Source organism: Helicoverpa zea, chromosome 18 (genome assembly GCF_022581195.2).
Source record: "Helicoverpa zea isolate HzStark_Cry1AcR chromosome 18, ilHelZeax1.1, whole genome shotgun sequence".
NCBI classification, from domain to species: Eukaryota; Metazoa; Arthropoda; class Insecta; order Lepidoptera; family Noctuidae; genus Helicoverpa; species Helicoverpa zea.
The window spans coordinates 2,598,755-2,614,231 of record NC_061469.1 but is presented as its reverse complement, the minus strand read 5'-3'; the positions used below and the strand labels follow the sequence as shown (position 1 = coordinate 2,614,231).

General features: G+C 35.7%; 2 protein-coding genes across 2 annotated transcripts in view; one reads left to right on the top strand and one right to left on the bottom strand.

The window, feature by feature from the left end:
- The window catches only part of LOC124638976 (chromosome transmission fidelity protein 18 homolog), a 36,440-nt gene extending 29,943 nt beyond the window's left edge, over nt 1–6,497 (top strand). Inside the window, exons 15-16 of the mRNA XM_047176159.1 lie at nt 839–893; nt 5,436–6,497. Coding sequence (XP_047032115.1) covers nt 839–893; nt 5,436–5,539 — 159 coding nt within the window. The 3' untranslated portion in view covers nt 5,540–6,497. The remainder of the gene's footprint in view (nt 1–838; nt 894–5,435) is intronic.
- A 4,426-nt stretch (nt 6,498–10,923) lies between these two features.
- The window catches only part of LOC124639103 (pituitary homeobox 3), a 65,655-nt gene continuing 61,101 nt past the window's right edge, over nt 10,924–15,477 (bottom strand). The window contains exons 10-11 of the mRNA XM_047176332.1: nt 12,045–12,184; nt 10,924–11,624 (exon numbers count right to left, since the gene is read on the bottom strand). Of these exons, the coding sequence (XP_047032288.1) occupies nt 11,392–11,624; nt 12,045–12,184 (373 nt within the window). The 3' untranslated portion in view covers nt 10,924–11,391. The remainder of the gene's footprint in view (nt 11,625–12,044; nt 12,185–15,477) is intronic.

Sequence of the window (15,477 nt, the reverse complement as noted above, 5' to 3'; positions counted from 1 at the left end):
ATGTAAATTAAGCAGTTTTATAGAGCAAAGTAGTAGTTTTATACACCTAACATCGTTTTCTAAGCAATATCATTAAAAAGGATCCATGGAGTTTCTTGCCGGCTCTTCTCCATGAGACCAACTTTTTGGAACTAATGCGACATTTCATAAGAGCCAAGGCCCATTTAAATAAAAATCATTTAACTTTGAATAAATTAAAATAATAGGGTGTCCCATTTAGATCATGTATTGTATTTTATTTTCAGATGATTTAATTTCATTGAATTTATAAAGAATTCGCTAACTATAAATCAGCTAAATTATAATTTTTATTTATCTTTTCAATGTGTGTACATAAGCCTAGAAAAAGTAATCATGTGATTCTCTGTAACAAACAAATTTGAATCTTCTGAATTACAAAATAAAGCCTAAATTCCTTCAACGTCACATTTTAAAGTGTTGTCACTAATTGGAGTTGGTGCAACAAAATGCGGTTTTATTTTTTTAATTGTACCTTGAAGAGTAACACCCGTAATGACGACTGTTAACGCCGACACAAAGGTGTAAGATGACGTGTGTATGTGTGTGTGTATGTCTATGGGTGTGTGTGTGTGAGTGAGATAAGTGTCGTTAGTGTGTCTTTGTGGGAACTGTTTTTTTTACTTGTCTTCTAGTAACTACTGTTTCTTATTATGGTTGTTGACAGGATAAATAATAAATATGAAAGCAAAAGTAGATATGGCGAGATGACGGGATCACTTACTACGACATACTTTTAGTTTAAAGATGCAAAATGAAAAAGTATGTCTAGCTTCCTAGTTAAGTGACTTGTTGTCTAATTAAATTGTGTTTGTTGCAGGTACATAAGGACTTCTTCGGCCGAATAGTTCCTCTATCGCAAGTGCAACGAAACGGTAAGATCCGTTTTAATTCTTTGAATATACATGTAGCAAAAATACATTCCATTTGTTTGCTGTCAACAATGTACATTATTCTACATGTAAATAGTATTGACTAATGGAGAAGTTGATACCTTTTTACTGAATCTGTAGTTCAAGTGTCATATTTGTTGCTATAGTTGCTGAGTGCATGCTAAGTATACTCGTAAGCCTTCTCTTACCTATCCGATGATACCGCAATAAGACGAAAAGAAAAACGTATTTTTCACGATTAATTACCACATTAAATTACTTTTACCAAACCGCCTCCACAACATAACACCGAAAACTTTTTAATCCAGCAAATAGACAGCCTCAAAACTCGCCAACACTCGCATTAGTACCATTTCTACATTATTGCATAACGTTCCAGTAATCGGTACCTCTATTATTTTCAATTACGCGGCGCGTTCTGCTCAAAGGGTTGTTAATAATCGTTTGTCTGACATCGGAACAGAGAACACCTGAACCGCTGAATGTAATAACTGGCGCTTAGCCGATTGTCTGACATTGTGCAGTTGTCATATTGGATAATATTGTTTTAATAGATTTTGAGGTCTGTTTTATCTCAATAGTGTAGTTGGGTAAGGCTGGGGTATATAGCATTCTAATTTATTTTGTGTTCTTTGTGAAAAAGGCAACATATTTTCAGTAGTAAGCACAGTAAGACTAAAAGTAGAATAAGTAAGACTGTTTTTTCGGATACCTTGAATAAAGAAAAAAAATTGCTGGTGTCTATATTCAAATATAGATACCATGCTGGGATGGTTTTAAATTTTAGTCGATGTAATTCAATAGTTAGTATTTCAAAGGGTTGTTAATAATCGTTTGTCTGACATCGGAACAGAGAACACCTGAACCGCTGAATGTAATAACTGGCGCTTAGCCGATTGTCTGACATTGTGCTATTGTCATATTGGATAATATTGTAATGTTGGACGATTTAATAGATTTTGTGGTTCGTTTTAGTTGGGTAAGGCTGGGGTTTCGTAAGTTTTGTTTTATTATTTGATTGTACCTGTTAATGAAATGTTTATTTTTCTAAATCATAATTACCGATTTGAGTCATCAATTAAGATTATGATGTGTCTTTATTTTATTAAAGAATTTGAGACTATAAACACTTGAATGACGGAGTGCCTTAAAGATTCTGAATGATTATAATTAGACAATCCGCTAAACGATATAAACCATACAATTTATTAGTTTTGTTCTGTTTCAGACACGTTCCAATTCTCAAGAATAAATTCTAAAACTAGACCTATCACTTATTCTCAATCAAAAGACGTTCCTACCATTGTGTATTCATCCTAAAATGGAACCCCCCCGCCTACCCCTCGCCTCTTCTCACCCCCTCCTCCCTCCGCCGTCACAATTCTCGTTAAGGTGACTGTTTAATAATCTCAACGAGATTTATAATGGGATTGAGCTGAAATTCACAGGAGAACTCCCTAAAGCTATATTACAGGAGCAGCAAACGGCAAACCGTTAGTCCGCCGATAGTTAGTATGGGCTCATAAAACAGTATGAATTACAATGATCAGGTATTTTAGCGCTGTGATATCGACTGAAAACATTGATTGGTCAAAATCAAAGTCATATTATTTAATGTCGTTTAGGCGTTTTCAAACACATAAGAATGTCAAAAGTATAAATAAGTTTGAATCTTGTTGCCCATTCCAAAACTGGCTTCCTATGGAAAAGAAGGAACAAGAAATTCCAGATACACTTTTTTTAAATACATGGTAGGTATTACAGTTTTATAGTATGTATTGTATGATACATACAACAATAGCTTGCAAAGATTATGTAGAATCGTAAACAAAAAATATGAGAATAAAATGACAAAACAGTATTTTGTTTAAAATAAGTTTGCACCAACTATAGGTCAACTGTCAGCCGACTATTTAGTCTTCAGTGTGCTCAGTACTCTTATTGTTTCTATATCTGTCTGTACCGTTGGACAATTTGATTTTGTATTATTCAAATTTTGAATTAATATTTTATTTTAGAAATGGATGCTTCGGTGTTAGTGTCTGGATTCATGATTGTTCAAACTGATTTTTGTTGAGTTATTTAAGGTTAATATAATATTTATTGAAGTCTAGCTTGGCCTAAGGTCATGGAAGAATTAAAATTAAATGATTGTTAGAATTCAATGTTTTTAAAACAATATTTGGTTTTTGGAGTTACATTTATCGGATTCAGTATCGGACTTATGTTAAATACTGAAGATATATTGTCCACAAAGGCTTTTTAACAACATCTGTGTAAATGTTAATGTATGTGTAACAGTATACTTTTTATTTCTTCTAGGGAAATATCTATTTTAAACCGAAAAAAGATCTGTTACTATTTTATTATGGTTTAATATCCTCATAGTATTAAAAAGAAACTCGCTTAAGGGTCGGTTCATATCTGACGGAAAATGCGTCGAGCGTATCGTAAATGTATGATTGACGTACTAACGCATCATCGGTTAGGTGTGAATGATTGAATGTTTTATCGTATATTTGTCTGTTTTGGCGTTACGCGACCAAAAATACGCGACGTATGTTCCGTCAGATATGAACCTACCCTAAGCTATGTTCGTATTTAATTCATTGCAAGCGCTGCATTGCCTACGTCGTAGCTGCTACGAGATCTGCTACGCGCTACGACTTGCTACAATTTATTGATGCAGTGTAAACGTTTTAAATTTTAATCTTGAAATGTTTAAGGATTTCTATTGTTTGCCTTTATTATTCTTATTGTTCAGTATGTATTAGGGATTTCTACCTTTTAAAGATGTTTTTGTCCTTCGTACCTCTAGTTGCATATAACTAAGACGTGTTTAAAAGTAGGTCCTCTTGATAATTAGAATTTTGAAAATCAATAAAACTGTTAATAAGTGCGTTGAAAGCTTTCGAAAACGACTTAAAACAAAAACTATCGATCATGTTCCTAAAATCCTTTTTTTGTTCTAATTAAAACATAAAAACAGTCTTTTAAAAAAACATATCTAATATAATATGTATCTAAATCACCGTCTGTCTGTACGCAACAATACGAAGTTATAATGAGACTCTGTATAAAGCAATTGTCGGTGTGTGCCCGGCGAGCCACGAAATCGACTCCCCACTGTTTGATTTGAACCCAATTATTAACTGTAACATTGTCTAGCACTGTTCACTAACTCGTTATTAGTTCGAGAATTTAATAGCTGAGCTGTTTGCTTTAGATTTTTGTAATAAGAAAACATTGTAATATTATTGTAGTTATTATAATGACTTTTCGGTCAGAAAAGGTAGATATTTAATGTATCTAATGTATTTTGATGTGTCTGACGACAATTGAATCATACATTTTTCACTAGCAAAAGAGAAATGTTTGAAAATTAAAATGGTTCTGTCTTATGTAAGTTTTGTATTTTTTTAAATTATTTTAAATTAAGAATCCCGTACTAACACTCTTTTGGTGCAAGGTTAAGCAATTATACCTATAATTTCCTGCTTTTTGAACGTCATAATTGAAGACCATGCGTTTAACTATCATATAAGATGGTCAAAACATCTTCGTCTAACATTCAATTATAACTACCTAAGCTTCTATTCAGGAAATAATAAATGAAGCCACGTCTAGACACACTAATTAGAAACAGCAAATACCTACACATTATAAAACAAAACAATACCTAAGTAAATGAATCTTTACAATACAAGTATATTATGTGTGGGCGGCGTCGCGACGTAATTAACAGCGGCAAATACCGCCATTGTGGCGACCGCCCCGCGGTATACGTACTAGCTAAGTATTACTACCCCCGCAGGTTATATACTAGCTATAAGTAAGTTGAGTTAATTGTGCACGATATATAGATACCTATATACTCTGTAGGAACAGGATTTTGGTGATTCGTTAACAATGTGTGTGTGTGTGTATTTGAAAATTAATGTTGTGATGTATTTGACGACGCTAAAAAAATATTATGTTCATTTTTGTGATTTGCAGTTCATGACATTGTACTTACAGGTACAACTTAATTAAAAAAAACCGGCCAAGTGCGAGTCGGAATCGTGCACGAAGGGTTCCGTGCCATTATCACAAAAAAAAACACGTTTTTGTATGGGAGCCCCCTGAAATATTTATTTTATTCTAGTTTTCAGTATTTTTTGTTATAGCGGCAACCGAAATTCATCATCTCTGAAAATTTCAACTCTCTAACTATCACGGTTCATGAGATACAGCCTGGTGACAGACGGACGGACAGACAGAGGAGTGAAAACAATAGGGTCCCGTTTTTTACCCTAAAAATTAAATAGGTTCTACAAATAATTAATACTTTTGTTTGCATCAGAGTAAATATCGGAATCATTAAAATTAATATTGTAGCTTCTAATTCCTATTTTCCTTTCTGTCAAAAACAAAATATAAATTTCTATTTTATATCACACACAGTCTATTACACCCAGGAAAACTCATTGATAGACTTAAGTTATGGATGCAATTAAACTGAATTAACTCATATTTTGTCAACAGACCCTGTTGCCGACGTGATCTCATCGAGCAGCGTGTTCTACCACTATCAGGAAGGGTTCAACAATGCAGTGCGAAGGAATGTACGTGTGAAAGATATACTTTAACGTTAGGACATTTAGCAGGTTTAATATTATCAAATTAGCAACTTCAGTGATCATGTCAAATGTGTATGATGTAACTATGTAATATCGTTAACTGAACAACTCAAAAGTTTTATAGATTTGAGCGTGGCAATGAATGGCCATGGTTGGGTCGTCACTTGAAATTCTACTGAATGTCCTCAAGTGTATAAAATATGTTAAAAATATGTATGTACTTGAAATCTTTTTTACATTTTGTCTTTGCAATTAAAATAATCGAAACTGCTTTTATTAACTTGTGCCGTGTCTTATGACTTGTAATTTGTAACTTATCTGTACATCACCTGAGATATTAACTTTAAACATAAATTGTATACGATTTATATTTATTACCTCATTCACCGACAGACAAATACAGCAGGCATTTCGCTGACATACAATTACGTTTAAATCAAAAACTTTTGAACAAACAAACTTCACATCGCCATATCTCATCACCATCGTACCGCACTTAGCAGATATTAATAAACTCTTTAACAGCCGCCATGGAAGGCATTTTATTAAAAACTTTCTTCATAAATACATCAAGAAACGTAATTTATGATTCTTGTAACTCTTACGTTGTCAAATACAATGAGTAAGTACAAAAGTTTCGAGTACAATGTGAAATTGTTGGCGAGTATTAAAATATGGGTAATCTTACAAGTTGGGGATATTAATGTGTGTACCTTGTGTTTTGAAAGCATTTACAAAAGAATACTCGTGGATTGTAGACACTTTAAGCAAGCTATATGTATGTATTTTGTATTTTTAGTGTCAATAAACCCTTTTTTACACTTTTTCACAAAAGTACTGTAATGTAAAGCTTAACAACAAACAACGGTTATTGTAAATAGTGTCAGTAATTTGTAAATGTAAGCTAAGTTGCGATAGATAAGTTATTAAAACTTTTGTGAAATCGAAATAAACGATTGTGAATCAATTTATTGTTTTTCTTTTCTTCCGGACAACTAATAATACCTACAGACCTAATAAATCCTAATAATAATACATACAGAGCCCCGCAGGGCATCTGAGGCGGATGACGGGGAGTAGCGACCCCGCGGGGCTATATATCCGAGTGCTCCAGGGAGAGTATACTGTCCCCCATCTCCGGCCTGCCGGAGTGAAGCATGACGGGGGATAGGTCTCCCGCCTCTTGGCTTGCCTTCATCGGCCGGTCAGAGTGGAGTCGCTAGAGCAAGGTCAGTCCTGCTCGGAGGGTAGGTGCCTCGTGGTAAGTGGCGAGTGGGCCGGTGATGCTGGACCCACAGGGAGCGCGTGATCTGCGTTTAAAGTCCGCCGAGGTATCCTCACCCTTCTCAGCCGCTCATGTCCCTGTTGCCCTCTTGTTGCTTTTCAGTGACTGATTCCCGGGGGCCCAGTAAGTGAGTTGGCGAGTCTCCACCTGCCAATTTAACATGTATTTAATACATTGTCATCGGCAGGTGCCATAGTTCCCGTAGTTTCCCCATTCCTAGTCCATTAGCATCCCATCACAATAGCCCAAGTAGTTTTCATCCATAGTTAGCAATAGTTTAGCACAGAACCGGGGATTGTCCTTGGGTACATTTCTATAGTGTATACGGGGATAATCGTCGGTTTTGTGTCGCCATTTCATTAAAGTTGTCTCAAAAGGGCTTCAGCGTGTTGGCTTCGGCCCCACGTTCGCCTTCCAAAAATCCGGGACTCTGTAGTCCCGTGGTCGGTCAGATACATACAGACTTCTAAAATTATTAAATGTAAGAGCTCTGAAGACACAACTACATGAATGGCTAGTCAAATGTAGCTTTTATAGTGTTAGTGAATTTCTTGAAAGAAATTTTGATCTCAGATAGCTTATTTATATGATAGAGTTAGTTTTAAGTTAGAAATTTTTGCATGCTATAACATAGCTAAACATGCTTGTACCTTTATATGTAATGTAACACCAAAAATACCATGTTTAAAAAGCAAATAAATGATTTATTATTATAATACCCATTTGTTCATGACTTCTAGCTTCTAGACTTCTATCTTCTAGACTTCTATCTTTTCATATATTAGCCAAATAAATGGGAACCAAAAACTAGAGACAGTCTTTCAAATGAGTGTTCAATACTCCTCCGAACACCGTTTGTTACCCATGGCACTACCAATAGTAACCGATTTTATTTAATAGAAAAATGAAACACATTGATAGCAACAGTGCAACACACCTACGAAAAATTTGTTAGAGTATCCTCCAAATAAAAATCGGCTCGATTATCTGGTCAGATAATAAGGTCTAAATAGTATTATAAAAAATCTGTCGTGGGCAGGCAGCCTTAGGTATTAACGTTTAAGTTCAATATAATATTATTTTTAAATTAAAAACTGTTTTTGAATATTAACATTGGATATTAAAGTTCACACAATAATGATTTAAGATTTCATAAATACTTGATTCTGTATCACGTAAACTATGGCAAAATACTTACGTTAGACTATGCGTATGCGTCTGCCCGTGGTCAATAAGTTCATATTCTAATGAACTAAAATAATGATATCCATCCAAGCATTATGAATTAAAAGTAATCCTGTCTGTTTGTTGCGCTTGCACACCAAATTGCTGAAGTAATGTAAATGTAATTTGGTATGCCCTGAGAAAGGACAATGGTCAGTGGGTCGTCTTAGTGGCTACTTTTTACTCGGATACGGATTTTCCCGAAACTAGCTTTATAAAATAATTCGCGGTGTGATAAAATTGTATCAATAAATATTGAATCCTAAGTTTACAATGGTTCTTTCCCACTAAACAAATGCTTCGCAACTATACGTTAGTTGCCAAGTAATTTTGGTTTTATGTACTTTTAGGCACTCTGGTATTTTGTATTGCAGGAGTGTTCGAATGTGCTACTATGACCTACAGAAAGGACTTCAGAAGGAACAAAGACAAGTTTTGGTTAGTACCTAAATCTGATACTTCCTCACGCTACATGCAACCGTCATCTGACTATTTCCCACCACAAAAAAAGTTAGTCTGTTAGATCAAATTGTGGGCGTGGTTTTGTCTAGGATTGGCAATTTTTGCGAGTCCACGTGGACTAAAAAGTATTTATTTTAATTATTTTTTCTTCACAAATCGGTAGTGTTTCATAGTCCGGTTCGACCCTCCACGGGCTTAAAACGATCAAAATTTAACGCAGATAGATATATCCAGAAGTTAAAAACTGTGGATTACCCAACTGTGTCATGAGAATAGGAGCCGAAATAAAAACACCAAAAATTATAATTACGTAATATTATATTTCGCAATAATTAAAACAACTAATGGTACATGTCTAGTGGTATATAGTAATATGTATATCGTGCGCCCGCGCCGACAATTCCAATGCTTGTGCATAGTGCAGTGTTGACCTCCCCTTATGTACACTCATGGCGCGGGCCTCTTAGCTTAGTAGGTATTTATAGTACTATGTGGTATGTGCTTAGACCATTTAACTTCAGAAGTAATGATGATTTTGGTTTGTTCCGTATATGAGAAATATTTAAAAGAATTTTGGAATAGCTTTGACATTGAAATTCTATAAAATCAGGCCCAATTAATGGAAAACCAGAAATGTCTGGTATAATTATATACAAAGCGAATTTCAAGATAAAGGCATAAAACCAAAGTCAAGAGTATAAAAGTTTGTCCATATAGTTAAATGGTCTAAGTGAACATAGAGAGAATAGGAGAATGGAATGTGTCAATATAATTTGAGGAAATGCATAATTTTGTATCAGTGAAAACATTTTTATACGAGATTGAAATTAAAGTATTTAATACTGAAATTGCTATTTACAAATTATGATTTATTTTTCTCAGAGATTTTTTGAAAATTATAGCTGCTCATAATAGACACATTTCTTTAAGTTTTTCCAAAACATCAATTAAACATTTTTATTTCGAGATCTATTTAAATCAGTAGATACAGAATACTATGACCAAAAACTATACAGGAAAATGTGTGATATATAGATATTTTACTATGCATAGCTTAATACTTATTGAAAGTTTTTCATTTATTTGTGTTCTTATGTATACTTAACTAAACTATGTAAACTGTGTTAGCTATATACAATCTGTGAACTACGTACGAACATCCAAATGTTATTATCTAAATAATAATTATTATATTTATTTACAATTTTCTTAACACTAATATAGTAACGGAACAAAATATTCACAACAGTTGGTCGAATACTGTAGCGGCGATGTAGGTTAATTTATTTACAAAATAAAATATATTTTTAATAAACTTTTTTTCATAAAATTATAACTGAAATGATACATATTTTTCACATTTTGGCACATAAAAAACTCTTTCGAAAAAAAAACATGAAAATAAAATCAATATTTTTTCTTTATGTGGTTACATAATATGCTTACTGCTACATACACAATTAAATTGTTGATATAATGTATGGCACATATCATTGGCACGTGAATATCTAATGGTTTTATCAATAATACTGCTGTTTTCACCAGTAGGTATAGGTACAACGTATAGTTATATATTATTATGGCACATGAATTCACGAAATAAAAATAACAACAAAAAAACCGGCCAAGTGCGAGTCGGACTCGTGCACGAAGGGTTCCGTAAATTACAGTTAAATCAACCTATCTCAAAAACTATAAGAGATACTTTGATCAAACCAAAAATCGTTGAAAGAGTTAATTAGCATGCATCACCTCTATTTTTTTTAGAATTTTATACCCCGTAGTTATAAAAATAGAGGGGGGGGACATACTTTTTACGACTTTGAGAGCTGATATCTCAAAAACCGTTCACTTTAAGAAAAATGTTTTTTAGAAAACTTTATATCATTTTAAAAGACCTTTCCATTGATACCCCACACGGGTATGTACATCGAAAAAAAAAATTTCATCCCTCAGTTACATGTATGGGGGGCCCCACCCCCAATTCTTTTTTTTACTATCTAGTGTCATATTTTTGTAGCGGTTCATACAACACATATTCCCATCAAATTTCATCACTGTAGTACTTATAGTTTCCGAGTAAATCGGCTGTGACAGACGGACAGACGGACAGACGGACAGACGGACATGACGAAACTATAAGGGTTCCGTTTTTGCCATTTTGGCTACGGAACCCTAAAAAACATTCTTAAAATATATTTCTGTCTTTACACTGGTATCTTGAAACTACTAACGATTTTTGACTCTCTATTTCAAACGAAAACTGTTGTTTTGCCAAAATCAAGTGAGAAAGACCTCAGTAGCGTGCACTTGGAGAGGCCTATGTCCAGCAGTGGACTGCGATAGGCTGATGATGATGATGATGATGACGTGAGAAAGACACCATCAATGGTAATCTATGTCCTTATTTATACACAGGTAATGTTTATGCAAGAAATTTATTTACCGTGAAATTACAATAAAGCTTCACCGACAGTTGGGGTCGCGAGAATTTAACTGTTACGTTACGATCACCATGCAAGAAGCCACTGAATCTTTAGGTACTCCTGGTGTTTAGGTAATATAATAGTTGCAAAGATTTCTCATATAGTGGAATTACCATCACCATAAATTATTGCATGCATTATTTTATAGCTTTATAGCTTCACTCCTGATGTTTGGGGGGCTCATGGCTTTGTGGTTGTTGGGCGTCATGGGGCAGTAACGGCAGCGGCGGCAACGGCAGCGGCAGAGGCAACGGCAGGAGCGCTCGACCATACAAGAAGCCACTGAAACTTCACTCCTGATGTTTAGGGGGTTCATGGTTTTGTGTTTGTTGGTCGTCATGGGGCAGCAACGGCAGTAGTGGCAACGGCAGGAGCACTCAACTATACAAGAAGCCACTGAAACTTCACTCCTGATGCTTCGGGGGCTCGTGGCTTTGTGGTTGCTGGCCGTCATGGGGCAGCAACGGCAGTGGCGGCAATGGCAGCGGCAGAGGCAACGGTAAGAGCGCTCGGGACTGGAAGCTCGCGAGCTGGTGCAGCAGTGCGGCGGAGTGCTCGTGAGCCTTGCGCCTGAGCTCGGCCACGCTGGAGGAGCGCGCTTCTTCTTTGGGGCAGCAAGGGCAGGGGGCGCCCCAACCTAGAAAGGAAGAGTGGATTAGACATGGAGGTTTTTTGCTTTAGTTGGAGTTTGATATGTTGGTAACTGCTTTGAGAGATGAATAAGGATTCATTTGGAGGTACAACCCTTTATTTTTTAGGTACTCCAGGATGCAAAAACTTAATATAACTTCACAGGTTAATGAATAAATGTAAAAAGAAATTGTAGCTATCTTATCAGCGATACAGACATGCTTACCGAACAAAAACGGTTGTAATTTCTAATTCTGCTATTTAACTGTTATTAGACAGCAATGTACCTTACCTATGAGTTCTTTTGGGGAATAAAAACTTAAAAGCAATCTCTTTGCCTGTCCATTTGTATCTACTGGATATTCTAGGTACAGAAGGCCTTCCTCAATCGTGTGAAACCTACTTAACACTTTAAAAAATACTTCACCTTTAAGCGGGAAGAAAGGCTGCGACAAATGGTTGAGGTGTTGCGACAGATGCGACAGATGCGGCGGCAGGAACAGCGGCGGCGGCGGCGCCGGCGGCGGCTCGCCCGCGCCGCCGGGGGACGTGCGGAATGCGCCCGTACTGTAACAAAAGAAAGTATTATTAGTATACTTCGTTGTAGTAAACAGGAATTAAGTACCTATAGTCTTCTTTCTTGGAGAAGGGTGTAAGGGGGCAATTTAACATCGACCTGCACCGATTGCCAGCTTCACATTCCTGTGATGCGGCCCTGCTGAATAACGGTCGAGGCTCTGCCAACCCGCACACTGTGCTCACCAATTCGTATATCCAGGGCGGTGAGTATGGAAAGATCCCCTCAGCTTGGGGAAGGCAGTAGGTAGTCTAGTAGTGGACGTTTATTTCGTATTGTTGACTGGATGTTAAATAGCCAATTATTTAGATATGCATTACTAAGTAGTAATTGTACAGATGACATATGATGATTATGAGATCAGTCTGAACAGTGCTGTATAGTCAATTTTGTTAAAGGTGTCAACGCATTAATTAGCATGTAGTCTTTCATCTCATGTGAACCAACCTAAAACCATGTGAAATATTGAGCTGTCATAGAATCTAACGCATAAAATACACTGTTTATTTATGTTTCAATTAACCGGTAACAGATATAGAAGCATCTAATATTTATTTTTAGTACACAGACACTATCAATAAAATAAATTGCATATTACATTTTGCCGCTGTGCAAAATAGCAGGACTCGTGCAATTTAATCAAAAAACATGTTCTATTTAGTTAAAAAATGATCCTTTTTGAGTGTTCGTATGTGAAGATAAATAAAATGTTTTATTTAAATAAGTTTTACGTTGAAAGTGTGTGCATATCGATGTCAGAGGATGGGCTTTGATCTCGCAAACGAGATTTGTGGGCAGTCGAGCGACACCGGGCGGGCGGGAGACGCGACGCCTTCGAACATACGATACATACAACTTGTAAACTGAATTATTCTAATTGGCTATTTGTCGAATATTTCTGCGATACTAATAAATAATCATTAGTAAAATTAATTTTATTGCTACACTTTGCGGCAGACATCAATTAGTGGATGAAAAATATAAGATACCAACATACTTTGAAGATTTGAAGTAGGTATTTGTAATACTTCAAAGTTGGTAAAATAACAGTCGATCAAAGTGCACTTTTGACAAACGTGGACGTCATCGCAGAGTCCCTATACCTCCGCTAACAAAGAATTTACGATGAGCGCACAAAGGTGTTACTCTGATAGTTAACAAGTGTATACAGATACCTAGTAGACGACCACTAAACCTAGTGCCTAGGTATTGGAATAGTATAGTGTAGGGCTCAATTTCCATGCCGACCAAAATCATATGTATAAAAATGTATTTACCCAGATGACATCAATAATCTTGATTCCCATTTGGTGTCTACAACTATGCCCCAAGTTCGACGACAACATAAGTACACCTCATTTACTCTTAACTGTTAAAAATAAATATTCAATTTTTAAAGTGATCAGATGTTTAAAGAAAAACTAGCGTTTATGGTGGCGATGAAAACGGGCCTGAAACATTTACATACCCGGCAAAATTTCAGAGTGACACAAACACACAGCCTACCATATAATATGTATTCAGCAATTAAATATAAACTAAAACGCATAGCATGATGTTGTTTATAGAATTGAGCGCTAGGTGGCGCGGGGCGGGTAGTCAGAGACAATGAAATGAACGCTGGGCCGAGGTGTCACGGCGCTCCCACATTCCCTCAGTGCATACTTGATGTACCGCGACGATGGACGGGGTAAGGTATAAGCTGAAGCGAGGATAGTAGCAGCGATTTTGTCATCATCTGTCTAGCTTTTTCTCAAGTATGTTGGTATAGGCTTCCAGTCTACCCGGATGAAACTGAGTACCTGTGTTTAAGAGTAAGTATATTTTGTGAGATTTTGTAAAGTTTGAAATTTATGGGGACACACTTAATTTTGTATTTTGTTATTGAAGTGTAACTAAAACTCAATCAAAATGAGGAGTCGGATTTAAATAGTTTTTGTGTAAAGTGTAAAGTTTAGCTTAACCCGTCCTACAGGTTACTTGACTTGGCTTAATTCCTACTGTATGTAAGTACCTAAGCGTAATTAGGATATCTTAAACATTGCTATTGTTAACTTCTTTCTTGCACTTCTTTGTTGACAGCCAAAACCGCGACCGCTCCGCTTATACCTTGCACAACGGCTCACAAATTCCCTCTGGCACTCGTTCAATGGAATCAAAGGATTTGCGTTCATTACAGGCGCTAATAATTGATGATCAGCCGCGACACTAAAAGCGTTAGTGTCGCCTACTTGTTTGTACAAGCCATCGGTATTTACTATGCATTTTATAGGTATTGAAAACAATAAATATATAGCTTTGATTTCATAAACTACTACAATGATTTATATTCATGTACTTTGCATTTATCTGTAAGTAAAGTGAATACTCACATAACAGACAATTATTTTTATGAAACTACTGTAAACGTTAACTACGTGTGAGATTAGACCAGGCTTGTCCGATTTCTAAAGACCGTATTGGCTTATTGAAAACAAAGATCACTCACAGATGACATCAATTACAATTCAAATTACGACAGACACAAAGTAACGAAAACCACAATTTTATTTAAAACAACCCTTACTTTAAATTTAAAGCTCCGCAAGAAAATCTTTTCTGTGTACAAAGTGGGGAGTATCAATGATTCTCCTTGCAGCCCAATTCCATTATGTACAACAGGGGTCAACTTAGGATTGTGTAACGAAGCGCGACTCTATTAATTGATTTTACAGGGCCGGGGGAGACGGGGACATTTGGAAAATGTCCTCCTTGAGTCCCCACTAATATGAATATTCAACTAAAGTAGAAACGGGTTGGTTGTAACAAAGAGAATTAATATTACAGCTAATAGCGTTAATGTTTTGATTAAGACGCGCCTGCTGAAATTGAGTGGCATGTAATATTCATAAACGATGTTAAGTAGTTATTTGTAGCTAAGGCTTTGCTCTGACATCGCTTGGCTTTCAATATTTTGTTCTATTTGCTCGAGCTATGTACAAAGGACAGAAATAATATGCATATAGAAAAACTACAAGTACCTACGGACATCATCACGTTTTCCAATTATTTTGCATAGGACGAAGAAAACTTTCGAAAACAAATCAGACTAGATCCCATTAACTTAAACATAGTGGTAAATTTTTTTGATCATCATTAGTATTGTGATTATTAAAACTTGAGAAATTACTTGTTATCTACGAGAGCCCTATGCAAAGCCTTACGAAAATAATGTAAACTCGAATTTCCGAATCATCGAATCATTATATCAACAGTCAACACATATTACCTGAATGTTTCTATG